General features: G+C 40.0%; 1 protein-coding gene across 1 annotated transcript in view; it reads left to right on the top strand.

The window, feature by feature from the left end:
• The window catches only part of ERGIC1 (endoplasmic reticulum-golgi intermediate compartment 1), a 110,649-nt gene that overhangs the window by 57,648 nt on the left and 31,073 nt on the right, over positions 1 to 21,928 (top strand). Inside the window, exons 4-5 of the mRNA XM_075856505.1 lie at positions 8,420 to 8,514; positions 11,278 to 11,402. Coding sequence (XP_075712620.1) covers positions 8,420 to 8,514; positions 11,278 to 11,402 — 220 coding nt within the window. The remainder of the gene's footprint in view (positions 1 to 8,419; positions 8,515 to 11,277; positions 11,403 to 21,928) is intronic.

A 21,928-nucleotide genomic window follows, 5' to 3' on the forward strand; every position in this document is an offset into this window, starting at 1 on the left:
CCATAGCTTTGAAGCTACTTGCCTGATATTGTGTAGGTCTCCGTCTTTTCACCAAAATTGCTCTAACTGTCAAGGCATGGACTCCACAAGACCTCTGTTGGTACTAGGATTGTCGCTTACATGGAAAAGCAATTTTTGTTCTTTTGAGCTAGGCTATAAGAACTCTCTGAATCTATCTCTTAGGAATGTTTTACTAGCTACTTCGTTCCTGAAAGAAAAACAAAGATTCAGTGTATCTTATCATGGTAGTTATGAAGCACTTTTCAAATTCTTATGTTATTACACTGGTATGCAGCTTCAGATGAGGATAAATGCTTTAGATGCTTGACCTATTTTATACCTGGGCATTACATTCCAAAGTAGAAAACCGTGTAGCTAGAACAGCTCAGTTTACGTAAGTTATTCCCTTTTAATTAGCGACAGGCACTTTAATTTAATATTTTATCTGTGTGCACAGTGAATTATTAAGGCTTCATTCACATCTGCGCCGTTTTGACAGAATCAATACCGTAGTCTGCTGCGCTATTCATTCCATCAATACGACGGAACCCTTGCACAACGGTGATAAACGAAAACCTTTTGCACCGGATCCATCAGCATTGAAATCAAAGGTGATGAAAACGGAAACCTATGGATTCGGTTTGCTTGTTTGGATTCCGTTCATGGGTTCCCCTGACTGTACCCATGACTGTACCCATGAACTGAGTCCTGACGGAGATTTGAACGAAGACGAATGGGGTTCGTATTGCTAATGTTTATTTTAATTTTGAATGGCTTCGTCTTTATGGTTTTGCCTGTCCAAAGTAATTTTTTTACTACAATTTAATTTGACCGAAAACCTTCGCTTGGACTTTACAAATGAAAGGATGTTCTCATACTTTGCTCCATATTGTATATTATATAATTTGGTCGCAGAGAGGCCACAGACCCTCCTGACAAGGAATGCATTCATAGGATTCTATATAGAAATTCCTTGTCCATAACAAGAGTCTTGGCAATATTCACACAAGACCAGATGATTAAACTGCAATATAATTCGGCTTGTTATTCAAAGCCGATTGTAACCATGGGGTTAGCCCCAGCAACGAATCAGACTTTATCTTCTATAGTGTATGTTACGTGGTAACTGTGTAGCCGGATTGGTTGGAATGGGCAATGACTCCTTTCTTTTGTGCTGGTTTTTTTTTTTTTATAACTGTGTCCGGTTGTTTGAAAAAAAATTGCAGTCCTTTTTAAAGTGTAATAATATAAAGAAAATATGAATATATGGGGCAAGTTAGTGGGTGTAAAGTAGTTAAGGTTACTGAGAGAACATTTGGGGAGACCACAGTTAAGGCCCTTATCGGGCCAATTATCGGGCAAACGAGCCTTCGTGTGAATTCTCGATCTGAACGTTACCCCGTGTAAACAAGTCAACAAACAGCTGATAAACAAGTAAACACTCGTTCATCGGCTGATTTGTATAGTTTTTTTCTGCAATAAATATTATCATTGTCCGCAGCATATCTTCTGTGTAAACAGGGAGACCTTCTGCCAACATAATAGAAATGTATAAGGACGAGCGATCGTAGTAATAAGCGCTCGTTCCCAAAGATATCTCCTTGTGACAGGAGCAAATGAGCACTGATCAACGAACTGTCTCGTTGAATGGCACTCTTTTACCTAAGTGTAAATTCACATGGAGCAGATTTTGTTTTAGAAATTTCTGTGACTGAAAATCCGTACAATTCATGAATAAATGGGGTTGTTTCAGCGGAAAGCAAATGGATTTCTACGAATTCCGTTCAGATGAATGGAACTGATTTTCAGTCAAAGTTCTGTGACAAAATCGGCCGCTTGCGAATCTACCTTAAGATCCGTCAGACCGGGGTCTTTGAAGCAATTCTAAAAATACCATGGTAGTTCAGCAGTTGTTGCATCTGTCCACGGTCTAGTTTTTTGTTTTTTTTTAACAACACATTTTGAATTGCCAGATAAGCTGGATACTACACACAACATTTTATGCACATGTATAAATATATGTAGAGTATCTTACAAATCCGCTTTACCGATCACTTACTGATTTTTAAAGGTTCTTTTCTATGCACATCTAAAGCATAATTCCAAATTCTGCAGGCGTCCTGTTACAGACCGCAGTCCATTGTGAGAACCGAAATGACTGTTATACAGAAATGAGTTTCTAAGGTCACATGTCCGACTGTAGAGTGTGGACTATTTCCATGGGAGAATTTTGAAAGCAGGTGAAAAGAAAACGGGTGACGCTATAGAATCTGTACATGATAAACCTTGTAAATACAATGCATTACTTACTAATAACTTATGTAAACTGACACATTTCTCTCTCTTACATTACATAGAGGGAGATGCGTCAGTCATGTTTGGAGGGTGTGAGGAGCCTGAATATGAGTATCATTGTACTCTCGCCCTGTATTGATGCAAAAAGTGTTAATTCTCCCCCAAACTACGGCATGTTACTGACCGACCGCTCTCAGACAGGGCAGCACTAATGTGACCGATCCTCTTTAAGGTTCTGTTCACATAATATTTGAGGATTCCATCAGAGCTATAGGTTTGTGGGATTTCCCGATGGAAGCCTCTGACCTATGCCAATGTATCGGCATACAGCATTAAACATTGGCCATAGGCACCCATTAAAAAAAAAATATATATATATATATATATATATATATATATATATATATACTGCGCAGTGTTTTTTTATTTACGGGATGCCTCTGTATAGGAAAGCGCCACGGAGTATGCCCAGCGGATGCCAAAAGGTCATCCTCTTGGCATCTGTTGGGAAAATGGGCCCCTATGTATATGTTTGGTATACGTAGATGAGAAACCTGATGTGAATAGAGCAGTGGAATGTGTAAAGGTTATTTACTTTGGTATGTTATAAAGCCGTGCTAGCACGTCAAGGCTATGGCCACTGCTGATCTTACAAGTCTCCTGGTGACCATCTGTTCCTTCCACATCATAATTCTTCCTCCCACTGACGTCTTGCTCACATCATGTGGTTTCTCTGCTAGATGCGGCTTGTCTGTAATTAGATGTACTTATTAACAATAACCTCGTTTCCATAATTATAACCTTTTGCTTTGAACCAAATGAAGCTACAACTATATAAATACTATGTGTAAATGGTTATCTAAGACATTTTGGGGATTTAATACAAACCAAGGTGTGGCATACATAGTACCAGCCATTGATGCCAGTGTTCTTGTAGTTACATAAGTATAGGAGGAATCACACACTTGGTTAAAGGGCATTCATTGTCTCTTTTATAAGGGCTTCCATAATGTAATGCCGAAGGTAGATGTTGGATCAACTTCCGTACACAAGTATATTGAACTATTGCATCCACAGTATCCTTCTTAAGTTTAGTTAGGTCCTGCACTTAAAAATACAGTGGTCCCTCATCTTACAGTGTTTTCACTTGGTAGGGTTAATTTTTTTGTGGAACCAGCATTGTAAAAGTAATCCAGATCTTTATAGAGATCTAACAATTTGAATGCAAAATCCCATGTATTTTAAAGGGGTTGTCCACTTTTTACTATACCTTTTTTCTAATTAAAAAAAAAAAAAATCTGGTAGGGCCCCAGTGATCAGCTGTGATTGGCGGGGTAACCAGGCAGCAGATGTTTAATTCTGCACCATCACTGGGGAAATGAAACATTACCACGTGCCGATAAATTTCAATAGGCCATCCGTGTAATGCATTGACGTGACCGATACTCTACAGTCAGAGATTCACTTTGTAGCTACTCTCCGATCCGGCTGATAAATGAGAGGCAAGAATATGGGACACCCATCTAATAAATTCAGAATTCCCTATTTGGGTTATTTCAGAATTGGTTTTAAAAAAATTAAGACATACCCATTAACCTAAAATACGAAGTGATTAAAAATAAATTAATATAAATAATACAATTTATAACAAATTATAGCTTAATCCAATATGTGTGACCCTGCAAAATGTGTGCCAAAGCTCATCTGAAGACAAGTGTGTATGGATGAGGTTTGGCGTTATGTTTGGGGCATTTTTTGTTTTCCTTTGGCTTCGAAAAAACCTTTCTCCTTCCCCTTCAACTCACGTCACACTACGTTTTTTGATTTAAATATTTATTCTTTTATAGTTAAAGAGGCTCTGTCACCAGATTCTCAAATCCCTATCTCCTATTGCATGTGATCGGCGCTGCAATGTAGATAACCGTAACGTTTTTTTTTTGTTTTTTTAAAAACTCATTTTTGGCCAAGTTATGAGCTATTTTATATATATGCAAATGAGGTTTGAAATGGACAACTGGGCGTTTTTTTTTTCGTTATGTCCAACCGGGCGTGTATTGTGTTTTTAACTGGGCGTGTTTACGTGTATGACGCTGACCAATCAGTGACCAGTCAGCATCATACACTCCTCTCCATTGATTTACACAGCAGCGATGTGCAGCCACATACACAGACAATAACGTTAATCAAGTGTCCTGATAATGAATACACATGATCATCCAGCCTGGACGTCATGTGTATTCAGAATCCTGACACTTCTGACTCTTTTCTTTGAGATTTCTAGCAAGGGAAACGAAATCTCGCGAGATTACGGAGGTAAACGAGCTTTCGTTTCTCTTGCTGGAAATCTCACAGAAAAGTCAGAAGTGTCCTGATAATGAATACACATGACGTCCAGGCTGGATTGCAGCGCCGATCACATGCAATAGGAGATAGGGATTTGAGAATCTGGTGACAGAGCCTCTTTAATTCTTGCAAACTGTTCTGTGGTAACAAGCAAGAATTCTAGAGTAAGTAATTTATGCCTGGACTTCTCTTAGCCAGTACTAATCTCTAGCCCTCAAAAAATGTGAAACCAGCAAGGGCACAAGCCGTATCTGGTGAATGAGATTGCAGCAGTGACCTGGTCCTCGGAGAAGATGTCCTATTCTCCATGCATACTAGGATTTTTCCAACCATAAAATAGATCTAGTTCTACATGTTCCAGCTTTTATTGGTACAGTATCACTAAAAATTCTGCTTGATTCATCAAGCATGCCATATGACCAGATGTTTTATATTTATAAGTCCTATTAAGAAGCCAATGGAACAAAAATGCCATACCTAGAGCATGCAGTATTTTGAAAAATGCTACAAAAACAGGCCTACAAGACATGATTGTGGATTTTATTAACCTTTCTACGCTAGTTTTTGTGTGTAGAACTGTCGCAATTTTGGCACTTTTGAAAAACAAAAAGGAGCATGGCTTAATAGGGTCATCTTCCGCCTGACAGATTTATTCTATTTATGCCAGAAAGTGGCCTCGTACTTTTGCACAATATTGGACAATAAAATAAATGTTAAGGATGTATGAGCCGTTGCCTGAGGGGTGGATCGGGGAGGTGAGTTTTTTTTTTTTTATTATTTTTTTTTACATTATGTGGATTTTCCCATTGTATGCTGAAACTGGAGGACAAAAATGCAGTGTGAACATAGCCTAAGAGGAGGCACTCGGCATGTCAGGTTGTGTTGCTAAATGGCAATGAGTGGTCAGGAAATCGGTCTGAGATCCCGGTGAGGTTTTGGGTATGGTTTCTTAGGTTTATTCAAAATTATACACTCCGTCCACGGCTTTTGAAAAGTAGGTAAATAAGAAAAATGCCCATAAACGCTCTTTTTATGGTCCCAGGACTTTTATACGGAGTTAAGACATCTTTTTTTCCTGGGTAAGTCTTCCACATTGTGTATAGTAGAACCTCTCTTGTCCAAGTTATTCCTGATGACCCAAACTTTTTACTTAGTGCTGTTGTGATTTCTAGCTTTTTATTGGCAATTACCAGGTAACCACAAACATTACAATCTATAATCATGCCCATTTCAGAAGAAGGAACCCTGAAAATGTAGAACCACTTTGTGTTTTCATACATGTGTACCTAGTGCCCATTAGACCAGCAAATATTGAGCTTCAGATTGTGTTTCTTTCCATTCGTTCTCTATTGTTTTATGCTTTCATTCTCACTATAAGTTTCACTGACAATCCCTCTGACCCAGTTTCTCGATTTTTTTTTTTTTTTTTTTTTTTGATTTTTTTTAATCACCTTGTGAGTAATGATTGGAACGCGCCCATTTTATCTACCCAAAAAACAAGTCTGTTCCAAAATAGCAGCACGTATTTATCCAGCATACTGTGATGTTACATAAGTGTTTTTATTAACTAAATCTATCCGTTATAGACGCAGGTCTGCCAAATGAGATTAACAGAGTAGATCTCCACTACATAAAATGCACAGGCTGGTTGTGGAAGAAATGAATCTTTGCTTTACTAATTATAAGCATGGATATATTTATCTATAGTTCCCCACTAATAAAAAGGATCTACTATTGTCTGTCTGATATATTTTTTTTTTTTTGTAAAATATGGTCCTGGTGGCATAGATTGAAAATAAAACGAGTGTTCTTCCGTAGTGTTCATCCATTGTAAATCTGTAGAATTTTTGGGGAACTCTGCCTCCACTAGTGTTTTATCTTGCCACGTTATGGGGGCCTTAAATGCAGCCCTTGATTCAATCAGAGGGCCGCACATCACATTCAGTCACGACCTGGAGATCGGGTAGGCATACTCTCACATAAAGAGCTGCTTCTATGTCCAGATTTGCTGTTCATGTCACCTTTTTGTATTTTGGCCAAAAACTGAGCTAGATTCCTGGAGATGAAAAGAAGGAAAAAAAATATTCCCCCCTACCAGTATTTCCTACTTTTAAGCAAAATATACGGTATACATAGAGAACTTGGGAAAAAAATAGTTATGTCTGTGTATCCAAACTGACACAACATTAGACATGTACATTGTAAGAGTGTCTGACGCAGTGTAGCATAACCATGAAAGAGCGTTCCACACTACAGTCTTGTTCTGAAGCTACAGAGGCAGGGACTGGGGGAACATGTAAGCACGTGGTTAAAGAATTGTTTAAGGGACAAAAAACAGAGCAGTTATAAATGGTGCTTACTCCAAATGGGTTGAAGTTAGCAGCGGGGTACCACAAGGATCGGTGTTAGGCCCAATTCTTTTTATTCTCTTTATTAATGACCTTGTGGATGGGATTGATAGCAATGTGTCCGTTTTTGCGGACAATACAAAACATTTGAGGATAGTTAAAACTCAGCTTGACTATAAAATATTCCAGAAAAACATAATCTTGCAGCATGGCAGATGAAATGTAATGTTGATAAATGAAAAGTAATGGACCTAGGACGCAATAATAGTATTAATGAGTAAACATTAAATGGAAAAAAAACTGGGGATAACGGAACAAGAGAAGGACCTGTGTGTTCTGGTTACAAATTGTGAAATCAGCAGTACTCTGTCAAGCAGCTGCTTCAAAAGCAAATAATATTTTAGGGTTACTAAAAAGAGACTAAAAACCTGTGATTCAAATGTAATATTACAACTCTATAAATCCCTTGTAAGGCCATATCTTGAATATGGAATTCATTTTGGCCTCCAAATTGAAAAAAGGACATAGGAGAACTGGAGAGGGTTCAAAGGTGGGTGGCTAGATTATTAAGTGGGATGGGATATGTCTCTTACAATGAAAGACTAGAGAAATTGGGCTGGTTGAGCTTGGAAAAAAGACGTCTTAGAGGTGATCTTATTAACATGTATAAGTTTGTGTGGTCAATACAGAGAACTAGCACATGATCTGTTCTTTCCAAGGAATCTACAAAGGACCAAGGGACATTCATTGCGCGTTGAAGATGTTTCAGACATCAATATAGGAAAGGGTTCTTTACAGTTAGAGTAGTCAAACTATGGAATGTCCTACCCCAAGAGGTCGTAATGGCAGATACTATATCAGCATTCAAAAAAAGGGTCAGATGGTTATTTAGTGACAAATAGCATTGAGGGTTATAACTAATCAAGAAATGAAAGATGTGTAATAGATTAAGAAAAGTTGAACTTGATGGACCAGTGTCTGTCTTTTTTTTTTTTTTTTCTCTCCAACCTATGTAAATAACCTCGACCAACAGAGTGCCTGGCACATTGGTCCCCAATTTCATCTGTGTGAAAGACACCGTGACTCCATAAGTTACAGTCCCAGTCCCCCATAAGAGACAGACCGTTGCACAGCAGATACACAAGGGCAGCATGTGGCCCCCACCAGCTGCCATTTGGGCATCACTGGCCTCCACGTTTGGTTAATGAGTATTGGTATTGCAGACGTGCCTCGCTGATGTTTTACCCTACACATGTCCTGACACATCCTAAATTTATTGATACGGTACTTTTAATTGCTTTCCGGTGGGTTTTTTACAGTCTAATAAAACATTTTTTTTTTAATATTTTTTGATGAGAAATTCCTAATGTTTTTCATAAAGTCATTGTAATAATTTAGCAACCAGTGACATTATGGAATGGTCTCTCTTTCAGTGTTAATGAGCTGTACGTAGATGACCCTGATAAAGAAAGTGGGGGTAAAATAGACGTGAACCTGAACATCAGCTTACCCAACCTCAACTGTGAATGTAAGTATACAGTTCTCAAGTGGTGTTCTGTGTAACCGTACAAGCTTTATGCTCTTAGGGTGGATTTACACACAGCGTTTTTAGGAAAAATTTCACTCTTTTTGTGGCGTTGTTCCTGATGTTTTTTTTTCCCCTTGTTTTTAGCGGCAAAAAACTGCGTTCATAAGGAAAAGTAAAAATCCCTACAAAAGTGGTGGATGTTTTTTTGGTGTTTTTTTTTTTTTTTTTTTTCATTTTTACAGTTTTTAGTCCGTGGCGTTTTTTGCAAAATAGCAGCAATCTTGGCTTTGGCGTTTTTAGTCCCATTGACCTTCATAGGTTTTTTTTTTAAATTCTATTTAACAAAAACGTGTGAGTGTGGCAAAGATGAATCTTTTCATTACATGATGTTTGAATCGCATCATTTGCAATATTGAAAAAAGCAGCCTAAAATAAGCACAGGTAGTAAAACTCACTATTTTGAGAAAATGCCACCAAAATCACTATAAACACATGTACCACTTTCCAAAAGAAACTTAAAGGCTATGTACACCTTTCTGAAGTCGTTGTGTGCGTGTTTTTTTTTTCTATTTATTATTTAATAAAATTGTCCACCGATTGGTGCAACTTCCTAAATACATTTTATTAAAAATAGTTTTTACTTTTTGAGATACAGCTGCTTTATATCCTGTATACGGAGCAGCTATATCTAGCACTGTATCCGTTAGGTCAGCAGGACTGACTGGTTCAGTGTCAGCGAGTCCTGCGTGACTTTGACAGACAAAATCGAGCTGTTACCAATCACATCGAAGTTCATAACTTGGATGTGATCAATTACAGGTGGATCCAGCGTAGAACCTGCTTTCACTGAACCAATCAGTCCCGCGGATCTGAATGATTCAGATGTTCGCGAGCAATACAGCTGCTCTTTATACAGGATACAAAACGGCTCTCAAAAAGTAAAAATAGTTTTTAATAAAATGTATTTAGGACTACTCCTGGAGCGCAATCCCCTGCCGGAGCGTCTACAACGGGGATTCCGCTCAAGGATTAGCCACTGACGTCATTGTCCATATATGGACCGTGATGTCAAGAGCTTCCCCGGGCATCGCTCTTAAAGTAGTGCTGTGCCAAGGAGTCCTCGACGATCAGAGGAGATCCCTCTGCTCCTCCGCTCTGAACTAATGCTGAAGCAGGGAATTGACGGTTCCTTGCTTCAGCATTGGGTTCAACTGTATCTGCGTCCTGGGGACGCAGATGCGGTTGACAGCGGGACATACTCCCCGACCTCCTGGACAGCAGGACATCGCCCAGAATCCGGGACTGTCCCGCTAAATCCGGGACAGTTGGGAGGTAGGCCCCGTGGGGAATGTAGCGCTATCTACTGTGGGGGCAATATCTACAGGGGGTGTTGCACGATCTACAGCGGACTGTGTTGCCATTGCTCATCTACCACCAACAAACTGCCCTCCTTCATGATGTTATGGAGGAGAGGCGGAGCATTCCTCCTACAGCCTGCTCTCTCCTCTCCCGGGGGAGTTAAGCGGGCCGAAGATGACAGCCGCAGGTGCCGCATTCGGCCCACGTGTTTGAGACCCCTGCTCTAGCTGATTCTGCTAATAATATGGCTAAAGGTAGACTAATGGAGTTTTCTTCGGCTGTGTCCATACCTACATACGAAATATATCGATCCAGTGTTTTTACTTTCACATCACTATATTTCGGTTTCTGGTCATACTTATAGGAGTCTTGGTATTTTACGATTGGCTGTAAGAGCAGAAGTGGCTGAGATGGACGGTCTATTACATTCATTGCATAAGGGACTATATCCATGTGTATGTCAATTTTATACATAAAGTACCCAAAAAACGCAGTAGACCGAATTAAACTAGGGAAGAGTGGAGGGATGACTTCAACTTCTTGCAGTAAAAACATACTGTGATGTCATCATAACAAATACGTAAATTGCCTGTAGCTTCCAAACTCAAACCAAAGCAGTGCAAGATTCTGAATGAGCGATTTCTTCAAACCTATATAATTGTTTGTGAATACTGTACATTTTTTGAAGTGTAATAAAGTACTTTGTGGTATACACTGTTGTATTGTAGCACTGTTTTTGTCATTGTATCATTCTCTTCCAAAATGTCCTCCTATTTAAGCAAAATGTATACACAGGGAACTCAGACCAAGACATAGTCCTGTAAATTAGCGCTATAGGCGTATGTATCCAAAACCATTCAGAACATGGAGGGTTCATTGGCCCTATCATGTTGGTCTTATTATTATTAATTGAGTGCACTCTAACCATTCACGAAGCAGCAAGCAAATTACTGAAACCTCTACTTCTCTCCATTAAGAGGACTACAAGTTGGAGGCGTTCCATTGTTGTCACACTCCGTTCTCTAACTCAAAGCCAGATTTACCCATGCAGGGCTTTTCGGTTGAGTATCGAGCCTCCATTAGGGCATATGGGCATAATAAAGAATGACCCCTCTATGAGCCAGAGCACTGAGTTCCTAGCAAAGAGCCGCTCCAGCGGTCCCGGACCATCCTGTATTACATGATTGGCCATTTGTTTAAATGACTAGCATGTAATACTACGTTTCTCCTGCAGAGGCGGTCTTCATGAGAAAACTCCTGATGGTTTTCAAATGAATAGATCTTCCACTGTGCAGACTGAGAGGTTACACACATTTTTTGCCGTTTTGCTGGATAAAAAAAAAATGTTTTGTAATGCTAATTTGGTGTCACTTGTATGTGAACTATATTTCCTTTTATTCTTAGTGGTGGGGCTGGATATTCAGGATGAAATGGGCAGGCATGAAGTTGGACACATTGATAACTCCATGAAAATTCCACTAAGTAATGGAAACGGGTGCCGATTTGAAGGACGTTTCACTATAAATAAGGTAGTGTACTATACTTGTTTTTTTTGTTGCCTTCCATGTAATTTGTGTAGGTGCCAGTGTCTTACTACAGACTTCATCCTTTAGTGATCTGTGCAACACACTACTCTGCTTTAAAACCACATTAACCCCTTAGTGACCAGCCTATTTTAGGCTTTAATAACCAAGCAATTATTTTCGTTTTTCCATAGTCGCATTTAAAGTGCAATAACTTTTTTTATTTTTGCGTCGACCTAGCTATATGAGAATTGTTTTTTTTTCTTGCGGGATTAGTTGTATTTTTTTTATAGGCACCATTTTGGGGTACATATCATTTTTTGATTGACTTTTTTATTAACTTTTTTTGGGGGGGAATAGAAAAAAAAACTGCAATTTCGTCATTTCCATGCGTTTTAAATTTACGCCATTTAACGTGCGGAGTAAATAACAAGTCACCTTTATTCTATGGGTCGGTATGATTACGACTATACCAGATATGTATAGTTTTGTTATGTTTTACTACTTTTGCACAATAAAAACAATTCTGAAATTATTTGTTTTTGCATTGTCGCATTCCAAGAGCCATAACTTTTTTTTTTTTTTTTTGTCAATTTAATTATATGTGGGCTTGTTTTTTTGTGGGACGAGACGTAGTTTTCATTGGTACTTTTTGGGAGTACATGGGGCTTATTGATTTAACTTTTAGCATTACTTTTTGGGGGGCAATGGAAAAAAATGGCAATTCTGTGGATTTTTTATTTTTTTTGTTTCTTTTACGGTGTTCACCTTGCAGTTTAAATTAAGTTTACTTTTATTGCTTAGGTCATTACGGTCGCGTACACTTTTACAAAATAAAACCACATTTTAATGGGAAAAAACATTTTGTTTTTTTTTAACCGTAATCTTTATTAATATATTTTATTTAACGCTTCTTATTTTTTTTAGTCCTCCTAGGCTGTATTCAAAACAGCATTCAGAAATTATTTTAACCCTTTAGGCATTTCACAGGCAATAAAGCAAAGTAGAGGTGAAATTTTACAAATTTAATTTTTTTTTTTTACGAAATTCATTTCTAATACAGTTTTTTCTGTAAGATAGAAGGTTTTACCAGAGAAATGCAACTCCATATTTATTGCCCAGGTTCTGCAGTTTTTAGAAATATCCCATATGTGGCCCTACTGTGGTAATGGACTGAAATACCGGCCTCAGAAGCAAAGGAGCACCTGGTGGATTTTGGTGCCTCTATTTTATTAGACTATATTTTAGGCGCCATGTCAGGTTTGAAGAGGTCTTGTGGTGCCAAAACAGTGGAAACCCCCCAAAAATGACCCCATTTTGGAAACTACACCCCTCAAGGAATTTTTCAAGAGGTATAGTTAGCATTTTTAGCCCACAGGTTTTTTGCTAAATTTATTGGAACTTGTCTGTGAAAATTAAAATCTACTTTTTTTCTGAAAAAACATACGATGTTTTAGTTTTTACAAGGAATAAAGGAGAAAAAGCACCCCAACATTTGTAAAGCAGTGTCTCCCGATTACGACAATACCCCATATGTGGTAATAAACTGCTGTTTGGACCCACGGCAGGGCTCAGAAGGGAACGAGGGCCATTTGGATTTTGGAGCGCAGATTTTGCTGGAATGGTTTTCGGTGCCATGTCGTGTTTGCAAAGCCCTGGAGGGACCATAACCGTGGAAACTCCCCAAAAGTGACCCCATTTTGGAAACTACACCCCTCAAGGAATTTTTCTAGGGGTATAGTTAGCATTTTTACCCTACACGGTTTTTGCTGAATTTATGGGAATTATGCCGTGAAATTGAAAATCTAAATTTTTTCTAATAAAATGTAGTTTTAGCTCCGATTTTTTTCATTTTTACAACAGATAAAGGAGAAAAAACACCCCAATATTTGTAAAGCAAACTCTTCTGAGCACAGCAATACCCCATATGTGGTAATAAACTGCTGTTTGGACACATGGCGGAAGTTAGAAAGGACGGAGCGCCATTTGACTTTTGGAGCTCAAGTTTTGCTGGAATGGTTTGCGGCCCCATGTCACATTTGCAAAGCCACTGAGGGGCCAAAATAGTGCAAACCCGGCAAAAGTGACCCCATTTGGGAAACTATACCCCTCGTGGAATTTATCTAGCGGTATAGTGAGCATTTTGACCCCACAGTTTTTTTCCTGAATTATTGGGATTATGCAGTGAAAATGAAAATCTACATTCTTTCCACTAAAATGTTGAATTGTTTTCATTTTCACAAGGAATAAAGGAGAAAAAGCGCCCCAACAATTGTAAAGCAATTTCTCCCGAGTACGGCAATACCCCATATGTGGTTATAAACTGCTGCTTGGATACACCTCAGGGCTCAGAATGGCAGGAGTGCTACTTGGCATGTAGATTTTGGTTGATTGTTTTTTGGGCGCCATGTCGCATTTGCAGAGCCCCTGAGGTACCCGTACAGTAGAAACCCCTGAGAAGTGACTCCATTTTGGAAACTTTACCCCTCAGGGTAATCATCTAGGGGTGTACTGAGCATTTTGATCCCACAGGTGTTTCATAGATTGTATTAGAATGAGGCAGTGAAAATGAAAAATTATTTTTTTTCCCAAAAATATGTAGTTTTTGCACCCAATTTTTTTTTTCCACAAGGGGTAATAGGAGAAAAAACAACACATAATTTGTTACCCAATTTCTCCCGAGTACGGCAATACCCCATGTGTGGCCCTAAACTGCTGTTTGGGTACATGGCAGAGCTCAAAATGGAAGGAGTGCCATGTGGCTTTTAGAGCACAGATTTTGCTGGACTGGTGTAGGGGCGCCATGTCGCATTTGCAGAGCGCTCTTAGGTACCAGAGTGAGTGTAAAACCATGAGAAGTGACCCCATTTTGTAAACTACACCCCTGAAGGCATTTATCATTTGCCTGGACATATGACAGGGCTTAGGAGTGAAAGGCGCATGTGAGACCTATTTTGGTGATTTTCGCAGCATTAGCCCAAAACGGCAGGGCTCTGAGGTCAAATAGTAAAACAAACCCCCAAGTAGTGACCCCCATTTTGGAAACTGCACCCCTCAAGGCATTTTGACCACACAGGTTTTTTTTTTTTCTATTAGAAATGAATGCTCAGTGAATGGTGCAATGTGAAAATTGCAAATGTGCCATTTTAGTGCACAATATTTTGTGCCCAGTTCGTGCCACTGAAGACAAATACCTCAAACTGTTAAGCGGGTTCTCCCGGGTATGGCGATTCCATATATGTGGACGTACACTGCTGCTTAGGCACGCTGCAGGGTGCGCCATTTGGCTTTTGGAGCGTGGATTTCGCTCGCTAGTTGTTTTTGTTTGGGGTTTTGCTGGTATTTCAGTTATGATGTGGGGGCATATGTAAGCTGTGCGGAGAACATCAGGAGTATAATAATGGGGTAAATAAATAATTCACAGATGTGTGGCCAGTGTCGCACTGATAAATGGCACCCGATCTTATCCGCTTTTGGACACTTTGCACATTTTGCATCGCCATATTCTGAGAGCCAAAACGTCTTTATTTTTTATCCATCGGAGCTGGGTGAGGGCTTATTTGTTGCGGGACAATCTATAGATTTCATTGGTACCATTTTGGGGTACATGCGATTTTTTTTTTTTTTTTTTTTTTTGATCACTTTGTTTTTCATATTTTTTTTTGGCAAGCAATGTGACCAAAAACCTGCAATTCTGATGTGTTTTATTATTATTTTTTTTTTAAGGTGTTCGCCATGCGCTATGAATGACAATTTTACTTTATTCTGTGGGTCGGTACGATTACGGCGATACCAGATGTATATAGTTTTCTTATGCTTTGCAGCGTCTGCACGATAAAATCACTTTTGTTTCAAATTAATTTTTGGTGTCGCCATATTCTGAGAGCCATAACTTTTTTTATTTTTCCGTCAAAAAAGCTGCGGGAGGGCTTGTTTTGTTTGGGGGACGGGCTTCGTTTTTTAATGGTATAATTTTGGGGTACATGCAACTTTTAGATCCCTTTTTTTATTTTTATTCTGTTTTGCGAGGGGTAGTGACTAACAAACAGCGATTCTGGAATAGTTTTTTATTTAACTTTTTTACGGTGTTCACGGTACGGGTAAAATAGCGTGATATTTTTATCGTTTGGGTCGTTACGGACGCGGGGATACCACGTGTACTTTTTTTTTAATGTTTTTGGGTTTTTCCTATAATAAAAGACTTGTTATAGGAAAAAAGGCTGTTATAGTGTTTTTTAACATGAAACTTATTTTTTTTTTACAACATTTTTATTAACTTGTTTTAACTTTTTTTTTGTCCCACTAGGGAACTTGAAGCCATGAAGCCCTGATCGCTATTCTAATACACTGCACTACCTACATAGTGCAGTGTATTAGAGCTGTCAGCTATTCACTGACAGCAAGCCTATTAGGCTTCGACTCCCTGCGGGGCCTAATAGGCTTCTGTACTAGGAAGCGATTGTTAGGCTATGGTTGCCATAGCAACCATCGGAACACCCACGGGTGCCGATGGCTGTCATTCGCAACCATAGGGTACGATCTAATCACTTAGATTCAGCGATAGCTGCATCTAAGGGGTTAATCGGCTGGATCGGAGCCTAGCTCGGGTACTGGCCGTTAGGGCACGATGTCAGCTGTGACAAACAGCTGACACCCGCGCCCGTGGCAACCATCGTGGTTGCCGACAGGCTACAAGACACTTCGATGCATCGATCACGTTGATCGATGCATCGAAGGGGTTAATCGGCCGGATCGGAGCCTAGCTCCGGTCCTGCCAGTTGCAGAGGGGCGTCGGACAGCTGATTCCCGGCGGTGATAACGCTGGCTCAGCTTCTGAGCCACCGCCATCACATACACACGTCATGGAGCTGTGATTGGTCAGTCTGCTCTGACTGACCAATCACAGCGATCGCCGGCAGGAGACCACTGTGAATGGTCCCCTGCCGTCTTACTGTGCCGATCAACTGTCATAAACAGTTGACGGCACAGTTCTGTCACCTTGTCCTTTGACAGGGTGATAGTTTTTAGCCAGGACGCACCGGTACGTCCCTGTGCCTTAAAGCACTTCAATGCATGACGTACCGGTACGTCCTGGTGCGTTAAGGGGTTAAAAACCAGACGTTTGCAGCTAGAATAGTCATTTAGCACACTAACAATGTGTAGAGTGTATTTCTGATTAATTTAATGTTATCTTCATTGAAAAAAACTGTGCTTTTCTTTAAAAAATAAGGAAATTTCTAAGTGACCCTAAACTTTTGAACGGTAGTGTATATAATTGAATCAGTTCTGCAGCAGAAAGGATGTGGTAGTCCTGACATAAGCAAGCTGTGTGTTCGCGGTTACTTTAGTGATGAAATCTAATTATATGTTGGACTACTATTTATGTATATTTGATAATATATGGATATGGGTTATGAGAAAGCTTATGCCATAATATGGGTGGGACAAGAACTGTGCTAGAACAATTGTACAACGCCCCAAAGAAACTATTAAATTGTGATATAACTGTTTGGAGCATTGCAGTGGAGCTACGTACACAAGTCCCTTCATAGCCATTATGATTTCTCTTAAATGTAATGGGTTAAACATAGAGATGAGCAAATCTATTTCTACACAAATCAAATTTATTACGAATTTTCCAAAAGTTTTATATTTTAGCGAATCCAAAACTTTCGGGATTTGTCCCGCTCATAATGGGGCCTGCCATTTTACAGATTAGAAGACTGAGGGGTTATCACATGAGCTGGTGGGCTTCCCCCATAATGCCTTGCATGCAGCCATCCCCCTAGCACAGCCAATCACGAGGGGTATAGGTTGTGAGTTACATCGCCACTATAAACAGCCCAACCAGGAAATGCTGGTTCTTTGTGTGTGTGTGTGTGTGTGTGTGTGTGTGTTGGGGGGAGGGGGGGGGAACGTTCAACAAAGCGTTAGAAATTAAGAATAGAGCGAGTAAAACGCAGAATACAGATAGTGGTGGATGAGTGTCAGTGAGAGTGTTGTAAAGTTAGGAGAAGAAAGAGCATATACAGTTAGTCAGTCAGTGTTAGTTAGGCTACATTCAGACAAGTGTGTCCGATTTGCGCATGCAAAAAAAGCGTTTTTCCTACATTTATTGTCCGTGTGCTTTGCGTATTGGCATCAGTGTCCTTTGTGTGGGCATGTGTATTTCATGTCCATGCAAAAAATTATTTAAAAACTTATTTCTCTGCTTTTCAATGTATTTGAGGCGTGAAACAGACAACACACAGATGTCATCCAACGGACACTCCCTGCGTGAAAAACAATGCATGTGTGAATGGCCTCATTGAATTGCATGGGTCCGTATGCGGCGAGTGATTGCACCGCACACGGACGAGTATTACGCTCGTCTGATTGAGCCCTTATGCAGGCACAGGCCACCATTGCTGTGAGTGCTGCTGCAGTTACCCAGTTAATTTCTTACATTAATTTGTGATTGTGACTCGCCAATCTTCATCACATTATTCACAAATCTTGTTCAATCATATTAATCCTTGCTAATAGTGCCACCAAATTTTACATATTGTTCTGCGTAAAACTTAGCCAACAATAACAGCAGCAACAATACAGTGCTCTTATAGTAGACCGACTGACGTCTGAATTTTTTACTTCATAACTATAGGCCTTGTGGTGAGAATAAGCAGCGCGGGCTCAGTGGTGCCTGATTTAAAAATAAAATGTTTGGTAAGAGAGGCAATAATGTGGTAAATGTAAGAGGAAACACCCGTGCCACGTCACCCGCCAGTAAGAACTAGCAGTAGAAGCTGATACAGTTTGCTGAACATGATGGAACAGGTTTTTTTTTTTCATCTGCTGTGCAACCTGACACACACCAGCAAACCAATACGCGCCGCCTCAACAACCAGGTTCATTCGTACCTGGACTGTGCACTTTCTCCTTCAGATGCCCAGACCCCATAGACTTCTGGGTCAGCAGATTAGACCAGTGGCAGAAACATTCCCAGTTTGCCATCAGTGTGCTGTATTTTCAACCCTTCAGTATACTGTCAGAGGGTATTCAGTGCAGCAGGTGACGTTGGCGCACCGCAGCAGACAAAAATTTTCCTCCACGAGTGTGGAAACGTTACATTTGGGAAATTAATCCGGCACGGATCAGTGAGGATTTTCACACACCTCCGCCTGATGCCAATGAATAGATCTGCTATTGCTGACAGTGGGGATTGGCTATTTATTCATTCCTAGAAAGGGCAACAGATTGTTTAGTTCAGGCCTAGATTACATATTGGAGGAAGCATCGGATCGGAAGAAAAGGTACTCTTCAGTACCACAGAGACGTTCTTTTCAGAACCAGGAGAGAGAAGAAACCGAGAGATGGCAGTCCTCGAGGGAAAGGTTTTCTCTTCAACCCTGGAAATGAGTCGTCTAAAACAATGACTCCAATCCTCAGATGGTAGGCAGACTCTGTTTCTTTATACATGCCTTTTCTCCCTGGATTTTAAATGTTGTGCGGGCTGAAGTTCCGGATGCTACCTCCCAGCAGATTCATAACCAACAAGCCTCTCTCCCCAGTCAACGGTCAGAAGTCATTAGAGACAGAAATCCTTTCGCTCCTTAAAAAATAGGTTCTTGTTCCCAGCTCTCAGCAGGGCTTAGGCTTTTACGCTATTCTTTTCTCCTCCTGGAACAAAAAACAGGCCTCACTAGACAGAAGAATAAAGATTCATCTGAAATTAAAGGACTCCGCAAGCTGGTGGCTGGTCAGAAAAAAAATTACAAAGAGGTGTCTTATGGTGGCAGGAGAATCAGATTCTGATTACAATGGATACCAGCAGTCTAGGTTGGGGAGCCCACATATCTCAGGCGATATAAAAAGGGAACAAATTAAGGAAACCTTGGGAGTTCCCATCCCCCAAAAATTATTTTATTGTTGCTCAATTGAATTATTTGAGTTGTTAGGACTGTACTAAGGTGCAGGATCCATTCAAATTTTTTTATGCCAGATGATGATTTTACATGGTTTAGAGGCAGCAAGACTAAGAGGCAACTTATATCCTGTATGTCTAGAATCTGTTTAAAGTGCACCTCCATTTTCAGTGAAAAATTATTCTAGTCCAGAAGTGGATATAATTTTTCTAAATCACTTGTATTACTGATTTGGCTTCTAGCAGCAGCACGGACTGTGTAACGTCCGTTCTGCCGGCTGCTCATAATTCTTCAGTAGGAGAGAGAGAGTCCTGCTCGTCTCCATGGCTTCCATATCCAGAACGGCCGCCAGCGCTATAGAATCCTATAGTGCTAACGGCCATTCTGGATACTGGAGCCATGGAGACGAGCAGGACGCTCTCTCTCCTACTGAAGAATTATGAGCAGCCGGCAGCATGGACTTTTAGTCCGTGCTGCTGCTAGAAATTAAATCGGTAATACAAGTGATTTAGAAGTTTTTTTTAGTGAACACTCCTGCTCTATAATAGTTTTTCACTGAAAGTGGAGGTGCACTTAAAGAAAAAACATGACCATTAGCACTATAGTATTTACTTACCGATTATGGTGTAATAATTCCAGAATGTCAAATTCACTGGTTTTGATCAATTTGCGTTCAAGGGCATCAAATTATTATCTAAATTGTATATTGGAAATTAGTTTACATTTTTTAAACAACTTTTGAAGTAGAATTTCTACTTTAAAAATATTTTTATGAATATTTGCAATTGAGATTGGCAATATTTAAACAAAATGTAAAGGGAAAAAAAAAAGCATTTTTTTAATCATTTAATAATTTGAACATAATCTTTAAAAATCTAACCCTGAAAGGGGGGATTTCAAAATTGTATAATTTTATTCAATTATGTAATGATGAAAAGCTTTTCGAACTGAAAAGAAAATGAGAAAGCTATTTTGGATGACGAATGTTTAAGGATATTGAAGTTGACCTGCTTTTTATCTCCTATAGATTCTTAAATCTAGTTCTGCTTTATTGAGCGGTACTGGATAAATTTTGTCCTAGAGTTTAGTCTCGGTGTCCTAAATGTCGAACTTAGGCCTCATGCACACGACCGTATTTTTTCACACCCTGTAAATACTGGCGTAAATACGGGTCCGGTGTCACACGTATTCCACCCGTTTTGCACCAGTATTTACGAACCCGTGCTCGTAAATATGGGTCCGGTGTCACACGTATTCCACCCGTATTTACGAGCACGTTTTTGGCAGCAAAATAGCACTGCACTAATCGGCAGCCCCTTCTATCTATCAGTGCAGGATAGAGAGAAGGGACAGCCTTTTCTGTAATAAAAGTTAAAGAAATTCATACTTACCCGGCCGTTGTCTTGGTGACGCGTCCCTCTCTTCACATCCAGCCCGACATCCCTGGATGACGCGGCAGTCCATGTGACCGCTGCAGCCTGTGATTGACCTGTGATTGGCTGCAGCGGTCACATGGCCTGAAACGTCATCCAGGACGTCGGCCCGGATGTCGAGAGGGACGCGTCACCAAGGCAACGGGCGGGAGACCGGACTGGAGAAGCAGGAAGTTGTCGGTAAGTATGAACGTCTTTTATTTTTATTTTTTACAGGATAGGGGATACATGTCTTTTGTTTATGGCAGAGCGGGGAGATACCTCCCCGCTCTGCCATAGTTTTCATTGTAGTCCCGGCGGTAGTTACGCCACTGGGCTGTGGCCTGCAGACCGGGTAGTCCCCTGACCTCGCAACGCTCCCGTAATCACGGGTGAACACACGGAGCCACCCATGATTACGGGAGCCCCATAGACTTCTATGGGATGCCCGTGCCGTTATTACGGCATGAAATAGGGCATGTTCTATCTTTTTTAACGGCACGGGTACCTTCCCGTGAGCAAACGGGAAGGTACCCGTGGCTAACAGAAGCCTATGAGCCCGTTATTGCGGGTCGTAATAACGACCCGCAATAACGGGTGTTTTTACGGTCGTGTGCATGAGGCCTAACCCAGTAAAAATTATTAATTCACTTTTGGAATTGCCCAAAACAAAGGCGTTACTAGTCTTGTGTTATTCGGAAGGTAAAAGAAGTCTAAAATACAGATATGTTATTTGATCAAATTTTGTATTCTTAGTTCTGCTTCTACCCATAGTGAAAGCAGTACCGTTGTATTGGGTACATGTAGGTCCTTTATTAGCGGCTAGGAATACCGTTTTGCAATTTTGAAACTCACAAGATACCAACTACAATGGTTGACTTGTTTAGGCATAATTGCCCAAAATTAAACCTTGTGTTTTCCCTCTGTAAATAACATTAACAAATTTGGAGCTTATACACGTTGGGAGGGTATATAGGGGGGAGTAAAATGTAAATATATGTGATTTATGAAGCTTTTGTTGTTATGTTTTTCTTCTATGGATGTCTTTATGTGAGAATAAAGATTGTGAAAATTAAAAAAATGAAGATTTATTTGCTAGAAGTTTTATATTCCCCAATACTTCTAATACATATTTGACTGATATTGAATTCATTGAACATATTGGTCATTGTTTCCTTTAGGTCAAGGGTCTTGGCTAGGTGAAATTCGTTCAAAA

This window comes from Rhinoderma darwinii, chromosome 3, assembly GCF_050947455.1.
Source record: "Rhinoderma darwinii isolate aRhiDar2 chromosome 3, aRhiDar2.hap1, whole genome shotgun sequence".
Taxonomy (NCBI): Eukaryota; Metazoa; Chordata; class Amphibia; order Anura; family Rhinodermatidae; genus Rhinoderma; species Rhinoderma darwinii.